The sequence below is a fragment of the Cataglyphis hispanica genome, chromosome 23, assembly GCF_021464435.1.
Source record: "Cataglyphis hispanica isolate Lineage 1 chromosome 23, ULB_Chis1_1.0, whole genome shotgun sequence".
NCBI lineage: Eukaryota > Metazoa > Arthropoda > Insecta > Hymenoptera > Formicidae > Cataglyphis > Cataglyphis hispanica.
The window spans coordinates 4,262,910-4,285,327 of NC_065976.1; the positions used below are offsets into that span (position 1 = coordinate 4,262,910).

The 22,418-nt window shown below is 34.7% G+C and overlaps 1 protein-coding gene across 1 annotated transcript; it reads right to left on the reverse strand.

Moving 5' to 3' along the window:
• Positions 1–15,069: 15,069 nt before the first annotated feature.
• LOC126858040 (homeobox protein E60) lies at positions 15,070–16,719 on the reverse strand. The gene has a single exon (XM_050608046.1). It carries the CDS (start codon positions 16,717–16,719, stop codon positions 16,309–16,311), a length of 411 nt encoding a protein of 136 aa, XP_050464003.1. The 3' UTR covers positions 15,070–16,308.
• Between the last annotated feature and the right edge of the window lie 5,699 nt (positions 16,720–22,418).

Genomic DNA, 22,418 nt, shown 5'->3' on the forward strand with positions numbered 1-22,418 from the left:
CCTGAATATCTGTGCAAAAATTCTCTTAATAGTTTGGAAATGATTTAAGTTTAAAATTACGATTATATTATATTATTTTATTATTGATTCTTATAGAAAATCGTGTTGTAGCACCTATTGACATATTTGACAAAGAAAAAACATTGCCAACAAAATAAAAATGTTCGCATATACTAAGAAAACTTTAATAAATATTTATGTAAAATTTTCATTTATATCTACATGTTCCTTTAAAAGTTATTTATTAAAAAATATTATCCTTCTCTTTTTCTCACTTTCTGCAAATTATCTGTCTTCCTTTTATTTCTTGTAGTTGATTTCAGGGGATATTCACGATCAAAAATTTTTGCCATAAATTAGAAAAAATATTAACTATTTTTTTTACGACTTAAAATACCCGTATTATTTTCCGATGCTTTAATTTTTTTTTTATAATCCAGATTTATTTATTTAATTTTCCAAATAATGGTAAGAAATGTTTCTTTTTTTTTTAATTTTGATTCTTTTGGCTACACATTCTTAAAAGCCGCATGGTCCAAAAATTCTCTGCATCACGGAATTTCACTTTCCACGCATTTTCATCGCCTTTTATGTCGACATTGCGTAGATAAAAGTGTTCCATTATCTGTCAAACGTAATTGAAAATGGAAACGGCGAGTCCCAAGTTGACGATTAGACGGGAGATCGGACGATAATTCTACTATACAAGGGGAATGCCGAGTAAACGATTGGCAATTACCGGCGTGATAAATTCCGTCGGTGCAAATCGACGGTTATACACGTACATTGCAGCGTAATAATTAAGCGATAAAGAGAAAATTGGATGCCTGATTATCGCTTGCTAGACATCGCGCAATCAATCGACGAGAACTGGTTGGTTCGCAAGACAAACAATTAGACGCTTAATTATTAATATCGAACATAGATTTAGGAATCGTTAATCTTAAAGTTACATGTAACATTAAAAATTTAGAATCATGTCTCTGCTGTTGCCTTGGAGTAGCGATACGCGGAATTCATGAAAGTGCGTTAAGATTTTGCGTTGCCAGAGGATAAGAGGGTGGAGGGTGGAGAATTATAAAAATTCTCGCCGAACTCGAAAGAGAAAAATTCGAGCTATACATCTACTGTTTTTATGTTTAATTTATATGATGACAGTTGTTATTTAAAGTTCCGCAAATGATTATAAATCGTAAGGGCAATAATCATAAATTTAGAAATTATCTCTATGACAAAATTAATTTTTAGATTAATTTTAATAGCGGTTTTTAAATTAATTTTAATAGCTCTCTCTCTCTCTCTCTCTCTCTCAAACAAGATCTGACATCGGGGTAACTTATTCAAATTCCAATCGGCCGATTCGGGGGTTAAGAGAAAAAAAAAGATAAGAGGAGGAAGGAGAGATATCGTAAGATCGCGTCGGCGGCGACGATCTTCTCGGACGGAATCTGTCGCTGGTCCTCGAGTTACGGAGGAGTTAGATTCATCGAGCTCTCCCGAGGGCTCTCGCTCTCTCTCTCTCTCTCTCGCGAGGTAATGGCCGATTTTTTGCCCGATCCGGAGACACAGGCCGAACCGGGGGCTTTTATTGGGGGGGCTTAAGCTGCCGGGGAAAAGAAGGTGGCTCCGTGATAGATGCGAGCGAACAACGGCTACATGGGTGGCCCGCGCCGTCACACGCCGCGGTACTAGCCACCCCGAAGACATTCGCCGCTGCCTTGTGATATCAAAAATCGCTCACCGTCTTTTTTTATCCGATACGCGGCGAGCGCCGCGATGGCCGATGGCGCGGCGTACCCGATCCTGGAGACGCGCTCGCGCCTCGCCTTACGAGTTGCATGCAATTTTTATATTATTATTATTATTTCTATTCATTCCTAATGAATTTTCAAGAAACGAAAAATTTATAGAAATTTTGGCTCTTCAATTTTTTATGAAATTATTCATAATTTACCGTTGCAAATATCATCATTGCGTTGCCACGAACGATTGTATTACTAATTTAGATAATTTATTAATTACTGTTCATATATTAATTTATTAATATTTTAATTTATTAATTACTGTTCATAGGAGAGAGAAGAACTCTTTAAACTTAAACAAAAGATTTGCGAAGGCCCATTAATTTTAGAAAACGTAATTTTAAAATTGATCATTATGCGAGCTCACCGGATATGCGTATATACGCCGAGAAAGTGCGAACGTTCCTTCATGATTTTATGAGGAGGATGCGGTTTCGTAATGAATTTGTCGATCTTCCCGATTTTCCCGGCCGGCTTTCTAACTCCGGCGAGGGAATTTTTGCCGCCGCCGTGCGCAGGCAAAAACGAGTTGACGCATGGACCGAGCGTGAAACTTAATGCGTCGGAAACCGAGGGGGCGAGGGGGCGAGGGGGGCGAGGGGGGACTCGAGTACCCGGGCGCCCGGGGGTACTCGAATCGCTTACACCGTGACCGCGATTCGCGAGGCGGCCACAAAAGCTGAAGTGACTGCGCTCGAAAACGCGTGAAAACGTCTGCGGCGCTATGTTTACGATTACCGGCCTCTGTTTATTACCCCGCCCGCCTTGAGAAGGCACTTAACCCCGTGCGGAGAAAACTTTACACTGTAAACAGGAGGCCTATAAAGATCTGCGCGCGCGTCTCCGCGAGCTACAGCGATCTTATAAACTTACTCGTTGGCACTGCCAGCTTTCCTTTTTTCTCGCTCGATATCTATCCGATCATTCTTATCGAATTCAACGCACGATGGCAAATTTATTTATCTGGAATCTTGGGTAACGATGTATAGGGTGAGTCACTAGAACTGACTTCTAAGATTTCTTCGTAAATATTGATTTTTTATATAAAAATGTTTAAGACAAGAGTTAAATAATTTTAAAGGAACTACATTTTGTAGCCATCTTAGTTTTTTTTTTTTTTTTAGGTAAAGGTGCCAAAAAGGATTTTGAGGATCGTCCCAAATTTTTTTTTAATGAGTTATACTCTACGATTAGAATGGATTAAAAATGTTAATTAAAAGGATTTTTAATTTAAAAAATTTGAGATCACTTTTAAAATTCTTGGCGCCTTCGGCTAAAAAAAAGAAAATTAAATTTTTAAATTTATTTAAGTCTTTTAAATTTATTTAATTTTTGTTTTAAACGTTCTTGCGTCAAATCGATATTTATGAAGATATCTTAGAAGGTTTCTAGTAACTCACCCTGTATTATATGTGCCAAAATTATTAATAAAAACATGTTATCAATTTTCGCTGTAATATAATTGTTTACATGTGAGGAATCTACAATTTTAATAAGCCAATTATTCAAGTAACCAAATTAAATATTCGATTACGTTGAGTGTATGGAGGACAAATTTTTCAAATTTTGTGTTACAAATATAATCACGTTATTGTATGTATATGTAGCTCCCTCTTTCACTACTTAAAATAATTTTCGTAAATATTGGTTGCATTTTATGCCCTGTACATTCTGGAATCATCACTGTCAAATTTTCCGCTCGTCGCTTGTCAATCAAGACAGTCCGGTTCTCAGATCGATCAACTATCGAGGCTGATTATCGATGATAAAAGTGCGTTTTTTTTTAACTCGGTAAGTAATTTGTACGTAAGGTTGAGACGTCTATTTGACAGCATTCTTTCCATTTCTTTTTTTCGTAAAGAGAGAAATTTATTTATAGTGCATACACTTTATTGCAATTTTCAACTAATTCAACCTGTGCAGTGTGACGATGCTGGTCGTAATTTCTAATCATTTCGTTTAGAAAGAGAGAAAGAGAGAGAATGTCAATTTCGTTCCACGTGTGGGGCACGCGGGCCACCCGCAAATATCGCTCTATCTTGATTTTATCCAATGCAAATAATTTTTACGTTATTTCAGGTTTAGAAAATTTTCTCCTTCTAATGGTAATTATTAATATATAAAATATGCAATTTTATTATACAAATGAATAAAAAACGTATAATAATCTTCTACAAAATTTATAAAAAAATTGTGAAAAAATGATTAATATTGTAACATAATATTATATTATAATATTATATTTATATATTAATATTAAAATTAATATCAATTATAATATTAATATTAATATTATATCATAATATTATATTATACATATATATTGTATATATATACATGTATATATATAATGAAATATTCATACGATTATTTAAATTCTTTTTAGGATGTGACAACACATACATATTAAAAAAAAACAGTACGTTTAAAATAACAATGGCTAATTATTTACGCCTATTTTGTAGCAGCCGAAAAGAAACGAGTTAAAACGTGACATGCGAGTGAAATTCAGAAAAGCGATAAATTTATTATTTCGGTAGCATTATGTAAGCCTATTAAGGGGATATTCGTGAAAGGTAACGTTTGTGGAATGCCGAAAGCGAGAAGAACAGGGAGGTCAAGCAGCGGCGGAAGGCTAAATAGCAAAGGAGGGAAGGGGAAAGCTCGATGAGAGATCCCGGCTTTAATTAGTTGAAACCGACATGCCGAACAATCGACAGAATTGATGATATTATAGATAAGAACGTACTTCCTGCACCCTCGTTTGGTGTCAAGTGCTTCCGTCAGTTGTCGTCATGTGTCTTCATGCGCAATAAATTTTTGTATTACATACGGATATACGTGCATTATTTAAAGAAAAATAGAAAATAGAAAATAGAACGAGTTAATAATATAATCTATGATGGCAAAACATTTCATTTTAAAGTGTTTCGATCAAAAAATATTCACGATATTAAATGCATAACGTATCCAATGTTTAGAGATATAAAAAGAAAACTGTTCTTTTTCTAATAGAAATTTTTCATTCTTTTTTAAAATATATTATTATTTTTCTTCATACACTTTTTGTTAACTTAATTAAAAAAATTAAGTTTTTACATTTTTAATTTATTTTCTTTTTTTTCGAAAATAATTTTAATGGATTAATGACTTTTGGCAAAATTACATCAAAATTTGACGTGAATATAACAACTGCATGTTATAACATAGATGGATAACCTGACATCGATAATTTTTAATTAGATGCATAATTATATTATTATATACAGCCAATTGAAGTGCGTACATATAAAATAATAATGGTTAATTCAAATGTATCATCTAAAAACTGAAAAATAATGAAAAATCATTTTGAAGTAATGAAAATATTAAAGATATTAAATAAGTTAATAAATCTGGAAACTTTTTTTTATAAAAAAAAAAAAAAAAACATTTTTTTATTTACACCTCTACCAATGTTACATATAAATTATATATCCTTTAATAAATTAACTGCATCGTTTAATTATGTAAGAACGACACGTGCATTTGCGTGACGATAATTTTCTTTTCACGATTAATGCGGAAGATATCGGCGAGCGGTTAGTCGGGTCGTGGAAACAAACTGCCGGATTGAGAGCCACTGAGCCGTTTACAATTAAGCAATGTAACCGAGTCGCAGCGCGTGGAGCGTCGTGTGTGGTCCAGGGGCTCAGGTCCCACCTCTCTCTCTCTCTCTCTCTCTCTCCTTCTCTCTCTCTCCACTCTTTCCACTGTAGTACCACCACTTCGTGGCAGTGTCCCTACCACTTAGAGGTTCTCTCTTCGGCTGCTCGTTTCTTCCTTTTTGCTCTCTTTCCCTCTTTGCTTCCCCGCGACTCTTTACCTTCTACGTTGAATCCGAAGGTGGTGACTCATCCACCTATTGGCTACCCCGATCGTTCGGGAATTCCGCATTGTTCCCGATTGTCATAACTGAATTTTTCAAAGTCGTCGAGTTTTGATAAAGAATTCTTTATGAGATTGCTCTCGTTGAAAATTGAGCCTGAAACGCAGCAACATGTGTCTGACAGTACTCGGGATTAAATTATTGAACGAGTCACTCGTTTATTGTATTTTATTATTATTTATTATTATTTAATTATTGAACAAACATTTTTTAAATTTTATATTAATTAAATAAGCAATATATATGTTGTGACGTTCTCTTGAATTTATTTAAATTACATTATTCTTCTCCCTGTTACTGAATATTATTTTTCTTTTAATAGAGATGTTATAATTTTTGGGGTTTATTTTTACTTTCAAAATTGCTCGATTTTACGAAATTCAGTGTTTGAGATCCCGCTAGGTGCTGTTGGATAGAGCTGTGATGTGTAAAAGAGTCTACGAGAGGACGTGTTTGGAGTTTGTCCGGACTTGTCCGGAGGCGCGGATGCGTTAAGCTGGACATGACACTACGAAACTAAATACGGATCGATCGAGCCCATCTCAAGCCCCACGGCTCTCTCCATGCGACTCCAAGAGTGTCAGGAACTATCCTACATGGTGGCACCCTCTCACTTAAGTCTCCTTAAGATCGATCTTACGGATCGGATCAATAGCAATACGATATCGTCTTACGGACTCTCTTTCTTATACGCATCATATTAGGTTGCAATTAAACCGGGACGGGAATGACGAATTTCCGTTAGGCAAATGCGTAGAGGGCGCTTTCACATAATTTCTACTACTATTTTATATTTCATCTTTTTATAATAAATATATAGATTAAATATAGATTGCAAAATTAAAACTTTAATAATAAAATTTTAATTCTGACAGTTGAAGTTACATATTGTCAAGATAAAATATAAATGCATTAACTAAAAGGAGTAATGTAAACAGATGATAAGTGTGAGAGAGAGAGAGAGAGAGCTTAAGGATGTTCTGGATGTACAATAGTAGCAAAAAATTGTCAAAATTAAAAAGAAAACATGTTCCTTACGTTTATACTGTTTGAAAAAAATAAATTCGAGTTATGAAAAAAATTTAAAGTATCGCAAAATAATATGGATTTTGACGTCTTCGTAAAAGAAAATAGTTGTAATTAATATTTTTCCTAATTTATGGCAAAAACTTTTGATCGTGAATATCCTCTGAAATCAACTGCAAAAAACAATGAAAAACGAGTAATTTGTAGAAAGAGAGAAAGAGACAGATAATATTTTTCTACAATTTTTAGTAAATAACTTTTAAACGAATTAGTGGATCTAAATCAAGTTTTGCACAAATATTTATTAAAATTTCTTTAATATACGTGAAAATTTTTATTTCATTGATAATATTTTTTCTTTGTCAAATTTGTCAATAAGTGCTACAATAGGCGATTTTCCATAAGAATCAATAGTAACTTTAAATTTAAATAACTTCCAAGCCGTTAAGAGAATTGTGCTTAGTTTTTGCACGAATATTCAGAAGAAATAGTCGAACAATCTATGAAATTTTAATGCTTTTGTTAGTATTTCGTTATATGTCACATACATCCTTAATGAACTATATTATACTATAATTTTTGGAGAGATAAATGATATTAGATATTATCCGAACTTATTGATTTTATTAATAGTCAATATTAATACATCTGCATGTGTGCAAGAGCAGCGATATGAATAACGATGCTAATTGAATAATATGCAAATTGGATATTGGCATTGTCTTATCACAAATATGCAGACTGATCAAATAATATTACCAATGTGATAACAATTTTGTCAGAAATTATTTCCACGAATTCCAACATTTATATCGCAATATGACGAAATATTATACAATTTCATATTTTTCGAATAATCCGAGTGAAATCTATCTGTCATTGAGATACAATTAAAACCAGGAATTGAACAAAATTCTAAAAATTTACAATTAATCAAAGAATAACAATAATTTTGGTACTTATATTTAAAAAAAAATAGTTATAAAATGAAGTTTACTTATTCTAACAATAAAATTTTTATTCATGAAATTTTTAAGAAACTTTTATTTCTTTGAAAGTAAAAAGTTACAGTTAAACAAACTTTTATTCTCCTTTGAAAAAGTAAAAATTTCTTTAGATTAACCAATGAAAATGAATATTAATTTAAATGAAAATAATTTGGAAAATTTCTTACTTTTTTAAAGTTAAATATTGAATAATAAATGTACTTATTGTTTGTTTATAATTTATTTTAAATTTCTTCTTATATATTGTTCGCGTGAAATAAAATAGATATAAAAAATTATAATCTCCTTTTTTATGTCTACCTTTTATTTTTAATTCTTTAAATAATATTAATTAAAAGAAGTTCTAACTTTTATATATTGTCTTAAAATAAATTTTAAAAATACTTGTTTCCTTAAAACTTTTTTAAAATAAATATAAAATAACTGTTAAAAATAATCTTTTATATTGTTTATTAATCCAAAAATTAAAACTCAAAGCAAAAAAAAGTTATTTAAAAGTAAAAAATTCACAAATAATTTGTATTTATGAAAATTAACAATTTTATCCAACGCTTGATTAAAACTCTTATCTCCTCCTCTCATGTCTTTGAAAAAAAAAAAAATAAAAAATTTTATTATTTTTAATTTTCTCCAAAACAATGTTTCTTCGCAGATGACCCTTTCTTTCGTTCGAAAAAAACGAGCGTCGTCCTTTCCTTCGTGAAAGATAAAATATAGATTTTTTTATTGACACTTTTACAAATATACTCGGCGTTGCCCGTAATGTTCTTGTTAATGAAGAGTTCGCAGTGACCCGGAATGGCAGCTGACGTTGCATTCATGCATGAGAGCGGCGCGTCCCAGTCATTTGGCCTCCCTTGCGTCTAAAAACAAGGCAACGGGCGCAAGTTTTGTCCCGTCGGTGTGCGGGTAACGCGGCTAACTTCCACGGGGCACTCGGGGCAAAAGAAAATTTTCGAGAGGGGCCCCAACCGTCGGCCCACACATCGAGTTGTCGGAAGATGCGGATTGAGCCATTAAAGCCTGGTTGAGGCCTCTTTCGGGGAAATTCGCAAGACAGAGAATTCGTTATTATTGCCGACGCGCATCTGGAATGGCGCGTTCAGCAGTCTAGACTGGAATATCAAGATGGAATCGTGGAGTATTTTTATAGCGACAGGAAAAAGAAAATGTTTTCATTGCAGTTTTTATCGCACGTCACGATGTAATGATTGCTGATTTTTTGCTTTCAGAATACAGATGCTTGCCTTTCTGCTTCGTTAATATTAATTATCAGCAATTGTTATTTAATTTAATTGCTATAATTTAGTTCTTTTCTTTAATACTATTTTTTAAAATATTTAAAAATGTGCTAAAAATATGTAAAAATTATTGCCAGTTATATATTAGCACGATATAAAAATAATTATATCATTTTTTCTATTTTTTATCGTCAGCAACGGTTGTGCACCCACACTCTTTTCGTATCCTCTAGCTTATCCTAAAAGAGGCCTCGCAGAGGACGCAGTTTTTCCACGGAAAAAGAAAAGTGCGGCGCGGAGAAAGATCGGCCGCCGCTCGCGCGAAACCTTCCAGAGAGATAATTTATTGGTCAATCAAAATGACGCATGGAGGTATAAGGTGACACGTCAGCGTACACGACTGACCATTAATTTTAATACCCGTCAGCATCAGATCCTCCGACGTTGCTTTCCACGTTCCCTCCTCTCTCCTTCCATCTCTGTCTCGCCACCGTCCCTGCCCCCTCCCCTCCCCTCAACCGCCAACGCCGACGGCGAGCGCGTATCCATCGGCATCGGCTACCGTACGACTAATGCCCCGTTCACCGACGACAATCATCCTCGGAGATCTCCGGACTCGCTCGATCTCTCTCACGAATTATTATCCTCCTCTTAATCCACGGCATCGCCAACCGCGGGCGCCGCGCCACGCCGTCGACCAGGTGAGGCGACCGGGAAAAAGAATCATGCCGCGAAGAGAGATACGATCGGCGCTTTCGGAGGCTGCCGCTTATCCGACGCGACGCGCGGATAAATCGGCGCTACGCTAAGAACGCGTCGAGAGGAATGCGAGTGCGTCGAGTGATAGCGCGCGCACTCTTATCGGCGTACGTACCATTACGCCGTTAAGCGTTGCGGCCCAACCGTAGACTTTACCACTATTTATTTTATTTAAATAGGAATTTGTATAGATGTATCTGTAAGTATGTACATTATAAGTTTACAGAGCATTATCAGTTATTATAATAATTTATAATATCAGTTATTATAATATCAGTAATATAATCAATTATTATAATAATAATTAATCTAAGGATCATCCTCTCTGCTATTTTAAATTGATTTATGCAAGATTGTGTAGAGCTTTAGGATATTTAAATTTTATATATTTTCTGAAAATATAATTAACTATGTAAATTAATTCTCATTATTTAATCTCTGATTATCTTCTTAGATATTTATTGCACAGTCGTTTTTTTGAATAACAAAGAGGCAAGGGATATTGTTTATTACTTTATGGTAAAAGAAATAAATCCGTTAATGTCAAAAAAATAATATTCAATAAGAATTTTCGATATATCTATAAGTATCTATGTGCATTATAAATATAGAGCTATTATCAGTTATTATAATAATTAATCTAAGGATCGTTCTCTCTCCTATTTTAAATTGATATTTGTAAGATAGAGCTTTAGAATATTTGAATCTTTTATTTTCTGAAAATATAATTAATTATGTAAATTAATTCTTATTAATTAATCTCTGATTAGCTTCTTGTTGATATTTATCACAGGTGTCTTATTGAATAACAAGAATGCAATGAAAATCGAAGACCTTTAGGATATTTAAATTTCATATATTTTCTGAAAATATAATTAACTATGTGAATTAATTCTCATTCACTAATCTTTGATTATCTTCTCAAAGATATTTATTGCACAGTCGACTTATTGAATAACAAAGAGGCAAGGGATATTGATTATTACTTTATAGTAAAAGAAATAAATCCGTTAATGTCAAAAAAATAATATTTAATAAGAATTTGCGATATATCTATAAGTATCTATGTGCATTATAAATATAGAGCTATTATCAGCTATTATAATAATTAATCTAAGGGTCATTCTCTCTCCTATTTTAAATTGATATTTGTAAGATAGAGCTTTAGAATATTTGAATCTTTTATTTTCTGAAAATATAATTAATTATGTAAATTAATTCTTATTAATTAATCTCTGATTAGCTCCTCGATGATATTTATCACAGTTGTCTTATTGAATAACAAGAATGCAATGAAAATCAAAGACCTTTAGGATATTTAAATTTTATATATTTTCTGAAAATATAATTAACTATGAATTAATTCTCATTCACTAATCTTTGATTATCTTCTCAAAGATATTATATCATTATATCAAAGATATTTATTGCACAGTCGTCTTATTGAATAACAGGGCTGCAATGGAAATCGTTTATTACTCTATGGTAAGAGAAATAAATCCGTTAATGTCTTCCAATTTCCTGTTTCGATCAATTAATATAAGAAGGCCTGCTACACAAGCAGGAGGAAATGTGACGCTACTTAGATAATGATCCCAGCGTTTTCTTATCGGTCTAATAACCGGGTTAAAAAAAAATCATACCATTCCTCGGACTTTACCGGGAACCACTGCAAGAGTGCGTTCATTATAGATGTACTTGAATACGTCGAAATCGTTATTTAGCGAGCAAAGAGCGATCTAATTTTATGTACAATAATTTACGATGAAATCCATCCATCCATCAATGACCAAACGCGCAATCTAAAAAAAAAAAAACCACACTGTTACGAAGTCAGAAAACACTTTGATATTCGAAGAAACTCGTTCATTATTCGTCGATAAGTGGCCTAATTTTCCGATTCCGCTATCCGTACGTGGACAGGCAGATCCCTATCGAAGTAGCGAAAGGATCGTTGCACAAGAGAGCGAGACCCAAACGAGACGGATGCATAATCGAGAGTCTGACCTCCCCCTCCCCCTCCCCCCTCCTCCCGTCCCTTCGCAAGGAGTAACACGCGTTTCTTCAAGAATGTCGAGAACGGGTCGACCGGGGTTAATGCCTGCTTACCCTCTCGCCCCCTAACGCGCATCCGCTTTTCTCTTGGGTTGTATCTCATTTGTAAAGATTTCGGGACAAAGGAGCAGGGAGGAGCGCGATCGTCTTTATGTATCTGGCGTGGCGTTTGACCCCCTCCCCCTCCCCCTCCCCCCCTGCGACCCACCACCTACCCGTCACCCCGGCCCGGAGACGCGTCCGACGGACGTACAGACAGACAGAAGCGCGAGTCTGTCAAGTACCGCGATTCTAATCTGACAGGGATGTATTGGGCATGCTGACCGGGACGTATCGGACCGTGGTGCTGGCCGGATCCCCGAGGAGTCCGCCCGATCTTCGGGCTATTATTAGTCACCGACGAGAGAGAGAGAGAGAGAGAGAGAGAGAGAGAGAGAGAGAGAGAGAGAGCGGCATGGATTTCCATACATTCCCGAGCGGCGCCGAAACGCGGTCGATCCCGGCATTTAATCATGAAATCCGAGCACGAGGAATACGTGACGATAATGTGTTTGTGAGGACGAGCAGATTATTTGATGCCGCGTAATGTATGTGCTTTTTTTAAGCATTATGAAATAAGCATTCTTGAATAAGAAGACTGTTTATAAAGCAGAGAATGTTGACACGAAATATATGTATTGTTTATGTAAATGTGGGGACGAACGGAAACGATATTGATGAAATTCCTGTATATAATTGAACGTCAACATTCGTCATTCTCCTTTATATCCTGTAAGATGAGTTGCGATTGACTAATTTCCATGTTATGTCGAGGATTAGTCATCTAAATTGCTGGTCCTGTCAAGTTCTCCTTCTTTCGGAATTATAATAATCACTGAGCATTTGTATTCGATTTTAAGGAAACCTGAATAAGGTCAAGGCAGAGAATATCGATACATCTAATCGTCGCGACGTCGTTGAAGAGAGTCTTCTCGTTTCTTCTCGTGGACGAGGGTATAACGGAAGTCTAGTCGAAAGTGACTATCGCCGATTATTCGTCATGTCAGTCCTTCCACTCCGCTGTAGCTTGTACGTTAATGTTACCTATTACTTATCAGTCGTCCCTTTTGACAGCTGCGTTCGAGTTTCCATGCGTTTCTCGAATATCTTCAATTTTCCACCTTCCAGCGACAAAAATATTTCACATTCGATAATAATCTACGCCGTAATTTTGTCGCTCTCATTTTATCTCAAGTGTACAATTTCTCTCGTTTTATGTAAAAATTATCACAACTTTTGTATTATAAAACTTATATATTATATTATAAAATTTATATTTTTTATTTTATTATAATATTTATATTATATTATATTATTTATATTATATTATATTATATATATTATAATATTTATATTATAAATTTTATATTATATTATATCATTTTTTTTATTGTATTTTTTATTATACTTTTATTGTATTTTTTATTATATTATATATCATATTTTTTATTTTATTTATTTATCTTTATTTTTTATATCATTTCCTCCACATATCTCATAATTATATTTTTACAGAATCATCTTAGATAATGGCTCGTTATTCCTTTTCTTCCAGGAAAATTCAATATTCTCCCCATAAACGACGTAATAAAGAGATACGCGAAAGGTATCGGGGCGACAGAATAGAGTTTCGCGTGGACAGCGATGGAGCCGGGTTAAATGAAGTATGACGCGCGTTAATCTGACACCACTCGCGATCAGCGTAACGCAACACACACGCAACGCGTTTACGGTACAACGTAGGCGTGGCTGGCGTGATATCAACGATGGCCACCTTTTGACCGTAAATCAATCGATATCTAGTCGGCAGGAGGGGCTTTCCCATCGAGTCCGCACGATGCCTGAAACGAGTCGGCAGGGGTGGAAAGCATGCGCCAAATGCTGAATGCGAATCGACCCGCCCCGCCGCTTTCATCCCTCCAGAGATGCTCCCGACTATCTTCCTCGCTCTCCTTTTTATATCGGCTTCATGGTAGAAAAGATAAAAAGTTTTTCTCACAATTTTATATCTATATTTGACTTTTTACATTAATGTTAATATTCTACAAATAGAATTATACTTTTACGTAGAAAAAATTTTTAATAATTTTAATAATTTTTTAAGTTACATCTGACGATTTTAAATCTATATTTGACTTTTTACATTAATGTTAATGTTCTACAAATAGAATTATACTTTTACGTAGAAAATAATTTTTAATAATTTTAATAATTTTTTAAATTACATCTGACGATTTTAAATCTATATTTGACTTTTTACATTAATGTTAACATTCTACAAATAGAATTATACTTTTATGTAGAAAATAATTTTTAATAATTTTTTAAGTTACATCTGACGATTTTAAATCTATATTTGACTTTTTTATATTATTGTTAATATTCTATAAATAGAATTTTATTTTCGTGTAGAAAACAATAATTTTTAATAATTTTTTAAATTCTGTCTGTGTAATAATAATTTTTTCTGTCATTAATTATTAAAAAAAAACTGGAGATAACTTTTGTTTATGATAAATATTTATAATTAAGCATTTGTTATATTTATGTATAATCTTAATAGAAAAAATAATTTTAAAGAGAGATAGTTTCTTTATAAAAAATTTGCAATTGTTTTAATTAATGTTATTATTAATAATGTTAATAATTTTTAAATAGATATGAAAAAGATTTGCAAAACGTTTAATAAATCTAGTATTACTTAAATATAATTCAAATTTGTTTTTCGTTTCGATGACACCTCATCATTTACATCTTCTAATCATTGATTGTAAGACATTTGGCAAATGACACGTCGCGCAATCATTGATTAATCAAGCTTTCGATTCTGCCCGCAGCTGTCACAGATTATACTTTACCTGAGCAAACGTTCACGTGACGTGAGGAGAGGTAAGCGCTGAGAAAATAAATCATGTTCGATGGCTTGATAATTGGGAATATTTAATTCGAATTTAAATAATCTTACAAGTATCAGTTGTCGCGTGATCGTTCGTATGATCGCTACGATTCATACATACGTAAATAAATAACTAAGTTATATTTTAAACAGTCTATATCGGGACACAACGCCGCCGCTAAGTGATAAATTATGTACAAGTCGCTCCGTCGATTACATATACAACACACCTATACATAGCTCATCTCTTTATATTTGCTTCTCTTTATATATATATATATGTATACTATTGCACGTCGCAATCACTCCAATTTTTCTTCGCGATATATAATACATTTTTATACAATAAATTAATGTAAAATCTAATTTTCCCCCTTACTCACTCGATTTCAAGTCTTCTCTTAATCACGGAGGTGATTCCGCACGTTCTCGTGTAAATAATCTTGCCGGAAAAAATTGCAAAAAAATGGCACTTGCTAATCTCCTTCGTGAAAAATTAACCGCTGCCAAGCCATCGCAGTTACGCTAATCGAACACATGTTTGTTTTCACCTTAAAACCGGATCAAATTTTGTGTGAGAGAAATTTTCCCTCTCGACGAAAGTCAAAATCTGATCCTGTCGTGCCTCGATCTAGGAATGTGTGCCGTGGTTTTTATACTTACTTCATCACCTTTCATCACCTTTCGAAGCGATGGCAAGAAACGGCGCGCGACCGTAACTTATTCACGCAGCCATCTCGGTAACTAACATTTCTTTTTTACTTTTCTTTTTTTTGTTTCTCACAATTAACTGTCGAACGAAGGCGAGCGACATACGTCAAATGCTGTTCTATCGGAAGCTCTAATTACAAGAACAAGAATTCCTCGAGTTGATTCGTTTGCTGTCTAACGAGTTGTCACTCTAGTACATCTAACGAAATAAATACTCCAGTCTTTCGTTTTAAGGAAGAGAAATGGCAGACCGTAAACTTCGGGGGCCCGCTCAGAAAGCTTTCCTTTTTATTACCTATTTGGCCAATATGACTCTTCAAAGTATAACACACCACATATTTATCTTTTTTTTTTTTTTTTCTTCTTAAATAACACGAAAATTTACACCGCTTTGGTTAATTATGACTTGCTTTCAGAAACTTGCACAATTAGCAAAATTAATAAAAATATTTTTTGTGATATTCGCATTCTCCTTTGCAAAGATGACGCATTAAAAAAAAAAAAAAAGATCGCTTCGCGAGATTCTAATATTATCAAATGTTTCTTTAATCGTATCGAAAGAATTTTTTTTATTCTATCTAAGTATATTTTAACTTTTGCAGAGATTCTACTTTTCCTTCTCCCGATTTTTCCACAAAAATCCTTGCGCGAAGGATTAAAACGAAATAAAGAGAGAGAGAGAGAGAGAGAGAGAGAGAGAGAGAGAGAGAGAGAGAGAGAGAGAGAGAGAGAGAGAGATAATTTAATCTTTGCTTATAGCGTCTTTGGGGTCAGATACGAAATTTAGGGTTTCCAAGTTACATATGAACATTTTGTCGAATGTTTCCGTTTAAGTTTGCATACGTCATTTCGCTTGGAGCTCCGCGGCCTGTTCCTCCTCCTCTTTAGTGAGCGGTACCGTCGAGTGATTGTAGAGCCCCTGCGCCATCAGCTGGAGCGCGAGAGGATTTTTCTGGCCGCTGGCCTTCTTGATTTTCGCCCTCTTATTCTGGAACCAGATCTTGATCTGTGCCTCGTTCAAACCTAGATCCCTCGAGAGCTGCTGCCTCCGTCTTTCCGTCAGGTATCGGTTTTCCGCGAATTCCCTCTTCAGCCTCGCTAACTGATCGCCGCTGAACGCCGTCCTGGGACGCTTCTCTTCGGGTGTACCGCCGCCGCGTCCGTCCGTCCTCTTCACTCTTCTCGTGCGCGGACCTGCAACACGGGATGGTCCTAGCGTTAACTCATATCTGTCAATATTTTCATCCAAGAACATCTAGGTGAAGTTGAGTTTTTCCCAAGAAATCGCGCACGTCATCAAAATATCTAAACTAGTCGATCTTTTTGCAAGAGTGGATCTACCATAGAAAGCGTATATATCTTTTTGTTTGGGCGCAAAATTTTCCTAAGACTTGTCTTCGCGTTTTCATAAAGCCAACTTTTTCTTTCTTTGATATGACATTCTCAGCAAATCTTCGACAAATGACACTAGGCCTGAGATTCTAAGCAATACCTCACGTAAACATCGCCGCGTAAGCCCTAGACGGACATTGATTCAGCAAGTTTACACGCCGATAAATCTGAGAAATTAACGAACCGCCGGCCGAGCAAGTTTTACGGCAACTTTTATTGTCTAGAGGCTGTCTCGAGTGTTTTTTCCCCTCTCGGCGTGTTTGTGCCTAAGTCCGGTTATGCCGTCTTCTATAACAAGCCGGTTGTTGCTTGGGAGGAGCCCGGGGTCGGAAAGTTCGTCGACGGAATAAACGTCCGACTTGGAAGGATCCTCCCGCCGACGAGACGAAGTAAATCCTTCCGTCTCTCTCTCTCTTCGCTCTACCTGCCGATGCAGCGGTTCGCGCCGATCATCATCACGTAGAGAGAAGACCTTGCGTAGAGACGGTTTTAAATCACGCGCGCATTATTATTGCCGCCACGTTGCGCATCCTGCACGCGCGTAAACACGCGCGTTTCAACTGTCGCTATACGCATGTTTACGTCGGAACTGTTTCTCGAGAATCTCACTGATTACGTCAATACGTGACAGAATTCGATAAAAATAGAATGCTTATCCTTCTCGGGTATTGAGATAATTGAATCATGTGATTTTTTAAAGCAACACATGTCCATGATTTTTTTTTTGTACTATAATGTGTTTGAAAAAAAAAACAAGACAAATATTATAAATTTTCTGCAAAATATGAGGTTTTTTTTCTAAATTGTTTTTTTTCTTCCTACTAAAAAATGTTGTTTTAAATTCACATAAATCAATTAAGAAAAATGACTGAGAGAAAGAGAGAGAGAGAGAGAGAAAGAGAAAAAGAGAGAGAGAGAGAGAGAGAGAGAATACAATATAAACATCTTATATTATAGTAAATATAATTTTTTAGAGATAATTATTAGGTCAGTCAAAATAAAGTTTAATTCAATTTTTAATAGTTGATGTCATAGATATATAATATATAGGTAATATAAGCAACAATATTGATAATGTTTATATATTATATGCAATTTTAAAGACAATTTTAATGACAATTTTAGCTATCATTTGCATGACATTAGTGCATTTATATTTCGTTTAAGTGCTATATTTACTAATTGAAAAAATGAACGTTAATGAAGTGTATTTGCGTTTATTTAAGTTTAGAAAAGATGTAAGATTTCTGTCAGCATGTGTAAAGTTTATGGAAATGCTGCAATGATTATTAAAGCAGTTGGAATATTATTGATTAAATTGATAATTAAATAATCATGCACTTTTATTCACAATGAGTGTCCAAAGCGTAGTTTATCATTTAAGTTAAAATAACTGCGTCTAAAACGTGCAAATTATTTTCTAACTGTTTTAGTAGTCACTATATAATATTTTTATAATATTATAAATTGCAGCAACTTATTAATTCTAAACATTAATTTTTATGAAAACCGTCGCAGCGAAGCGTAAAATATAACAAGAGGGAGAACTACCTGATTACGATCTATTTACCGTCAAACAATTTATCTGCGAAGCAAGGCTCTAACGATCCGAGCCGAGAGAGAGACAGAGAGATATGAGAAATTACAGGCTCGTGGAGTATAAGTTGCATTGCAAATGATAATTATCGAATGTTGTGTGTTGCGCGGTAGTATAAATTACTGTCGGCCAACGAGGGTCGTCCGGCACGAGTATGAGATTTCGAAGTGAAAACGCGTTTTACAACGCGTAATCATTCAAAGCGAAGATCATAGTACGCAAGCTTTAAGTAATATTATCGGAAAAGCAGTTTGTTCCGCACGATCAAGCATCCGCGCGCCGGCACTCGAGTCGTTAGTTTCCCGTCTCCGATTGGCTCTTACAACCGGCTCTTACGGCCGCGATCGATTTCTATACACGTGTGTGGTCATAAAAATCGTTGTAAGAAATTCATCTTCGTCGCGATGCACTGCGACGGCGTCTGTAAAATACCTCACATGATTGCGGCTCCTTATGATGTCGCTAATTTTTTTGACGTTTCACCAGACACGTGCCGGTATTTGTGAAAAGAAATATTTATCAAGACACCCGGTGTTACGCTGTGTTTGCGTTAAATAGGTATAATAAATCATGTAAGTTTAATGACATATCTAATAACCGGAAAGATTCGCGAAAACTCGTCGTCATTTTGTGTTTTTCTCTTGGAATGAGAATAGAATTTCAGGAGGCACAATGAAAAAAAAAATTAATGCAAGTAGAAAATTGTGCAAATTAGAAATTTGCACATTGCCACCTCAATTTTAATTTCTTAATTTTACTTTCTTCCTTTTATAATATCAGTAAAAATGTCTCATGTAAAAATATTTAGCTCGATATCTCAAAATTTGCAGAAATTCGAGCAACCATATCTTTTTTTTAAAAAAATTCAAAATTTAAAAAAAAATGAAGTTTTCCAATAATTCTAATTCTCATCAAATTCAATACCAACCATTCTTTAATGATATTCTATTCATGTAAAAATATTTAGTCCGATATCTCAAAATTTGTGGATTTGTTAAAGCAGGTAATAGACATTTATTGAAAAATTCAAAATTTCATAAAAAAGTAAACCCTTTCATCAATTCTCATCAAATTCAATACCAATCATCTTTTAATGATATTCTATTCATATAAAAATATGTAGACCAATATCTCAAAATTTGCGGAATTTAGAGCAACAACACCCTTTTTTTGAAAAATTCAAATTTTTATAAAAAATACACCCCTTCACCGATTCTAGCCAAGTATAATACCAACTAACCTTTAATAATACTATATTCATATAAAAAAATTTAGCCCAAAATCGGCGGAAATTAGAGCAACCAATGCTTTTTATGCACACACGGACATTTTGTAAAAATATGTTTTTTTCGACATTTTAAAACATTCTGAATACATTGGCACTAAAATATAAAAAGAAAAAAAAATTATAAAAACAAAGCTTCCTCTATGAGGAGGCAAAAATAAAATAAAAAATAATTCTTAATAATAAAATAAATAATCCTAACAAAATAAAAAATAATTCTTCTAAATCATTCAACAAATCGCTTATTGTAAGCTCGCTCGTAGTGTATTAGGTAGTTGCATTAACATACGCCTAGCATCCTTGGCAGTTTTGCTGCTCCTCAGGAATGACTGAGGTAACGAACAAGTCGGCAGTCTAATTACTTAAGCGAAGCGGTCTTGCAGTCAAGCGTAGGAAACGGTGAAGAGCATCTCTCCGCAAGGCTCCCTTCTCATTCTCACCCTTCCCACTTACGGTAATCCCTCTCCAAAGACTCTCGAGGGTAAAACCAATAATGCTAAGACGCTCTCTCTCTCCTGTTAAGCGCAACCCCAAAAGCATCTCGAATACCGGCGACGCACGGCCTCGCTAGAAACACTAATTTTCCTTGTCCTACTCCTGAGATAGACGTCAGCTCGTAGTTCGGTCTGTCAGTTTAATTGCATTTCTTTTTCTACCGTTTACAATCATGCAACTCGCGCACTGCGAAATGACATTTACATTGCTAATCAGCTGGATCGTTACACGGCACACGCACTAAATGATTAGAATAAAAATACCAACGTTACATTGATTGCTCATTTACATGCGACAGAGAGAGAGAGAGAGAGAGAGAGAGAGAGAGAGAGAGAATCCTTTTATCATAGAATGCGCAACAAGACTCGACTTTTATGTCGCGTTAACAAATTCTTGGTCAATAGAAATTAGAAAAATTTTAAAATTTGGCGAAATGGATTTCAAAAATGATTACTACTTTCCTCGTTCCATTCTTGAGATAGATATGTCAGTTAGTTGGCTTCTAGTTTCTGCTTCGGGCAACTTTCGCGTAACGAATTGACAGCGCTGTGTTGTACGAGCGCCCTTTCAGGCCGCTGCTCGACTTGCTCGTCACGTTGCTTTTAATTACATCCGGATCGGCGGCAGAACCGAGAAGACGGCACGGAGCGCAGAATGAAAAGGTAGAGTAAAATGTCTAGAATTTGTTAAAAATGATCTGCAAATTAGTGGAATTCCATGCGAAGCAAATGGCCGACGATCGTGTTCGGAGTGCAAATTCTTTCGTATACCTAACCTAACCTAACCTAACCTAACCTAACCTAACCTACGCGTTAAATCTGAAGCGAAAATCGAATTGATTCCGACAGAACAAGTAATGTGATTGTAGAAAATTATCAAACTACGCCTATTTCGTGCAATCAGAAAGGTGTTGGGAGATTAATAACAGAACGAAGATTTTAGATAAATTTGATCCAGTCTCTCTCTCTCTCTCTCTCGAAAGAGAAATATGTGGAAATAAATGATCAGATCGGCGCGAAAAAAGCCTAAACATAGAAAGCTAGATTGTAATAGCACCTGACTAAATTAGAAAGTACGAAACAATACGGCAATAATATTTCAGAAAATTCACGCAGGCATAAATTAATAATAATCTTTTAACGATGCGCGTAGCTTTCTCACTCAAATCTCACATCTTTCATCTTTTAGCGCCGATCTCAAATACCGTTCAGATCGTGATAATAATAGCGTTTAAGAAAGAGAGCTTTCCGTATAAATCATGACAGCAGTCAAATAAAACTCGATAATTGGCGTAGACGATGCAATGGTCCTGCAGGTCATGAATTTTTTTACAATATTAATATAATATTATTAAGTGTATTTAAATAAAAATTTTCAGCTTAGAAGAAATTTTTTTTTTCAAACATGCGAATATTTACAGATTTATATTTTCATGCACGGTGTGCGTGAAATTCAGATTCCTCATTTTTTTTTGTAAACAAAAAAAAGATGTTTTTTAAAAAAAAAAACTTCTTTCAATATGCCACCATTTTTTATTTTTTAATATTAATAAAATTATTAAAAATTAATAAAAAAAGAAACTTATATTTTTTATTTCAAATATGATAAATAAACGTTTCCATGCACAGCATAAAATTAGATTCTGCAAATACTTACATGACTTTAACAAAAAAATTTTTCAAGTTGAAAATTTTAATTTAAGTACTTAACAATATTATATTAATATTGTAAAAAGAAAAGTTTTTATCAAATCGTTGCGCCAGAAAAAATCTAGAAAATGTACTCATTTTTCAAAGATTCAAGCGGATATTGCCTTCTTAAGTATGTGCGAGTCGTAGACGAAGTGAGTCGTTCGAATACGAATTGCATCGCCTTTACAACGAAACTGCTAAAGTGCCACTCGACTTGCCCGTCACGTCTTTTTTAATTGCGCGCGGTCATCATCGACAGATACGAAAGATCGCCGGAAGGCAAACGACAATGAGGCCAGCGCATACAGGTGCGATTATAGCTGTAGATGCATTAAAATTGCACGGGCGGCAACTGCGATATTTTGCGCCAAGTGATGCAAGTGACAAGCTACGCTTTATAAGTACAAAGTCGCCCTGGGTAGGAAGCGCGGCCGCGTGTGTTCATTCGATTCGTGTTTAAGTATTCATGACTTAAAGGCGGTTCACCCGCTTGT

Excerpts from the sequence above, each read along its gene's own strand:
- LOC126858040 (XM_050608046.1), bottom strand. The coding sequence starts at position 16,719 with ATGTTCTTGGATGAAAATATTGACAGATATGAGTTAACGCTAGGACCA.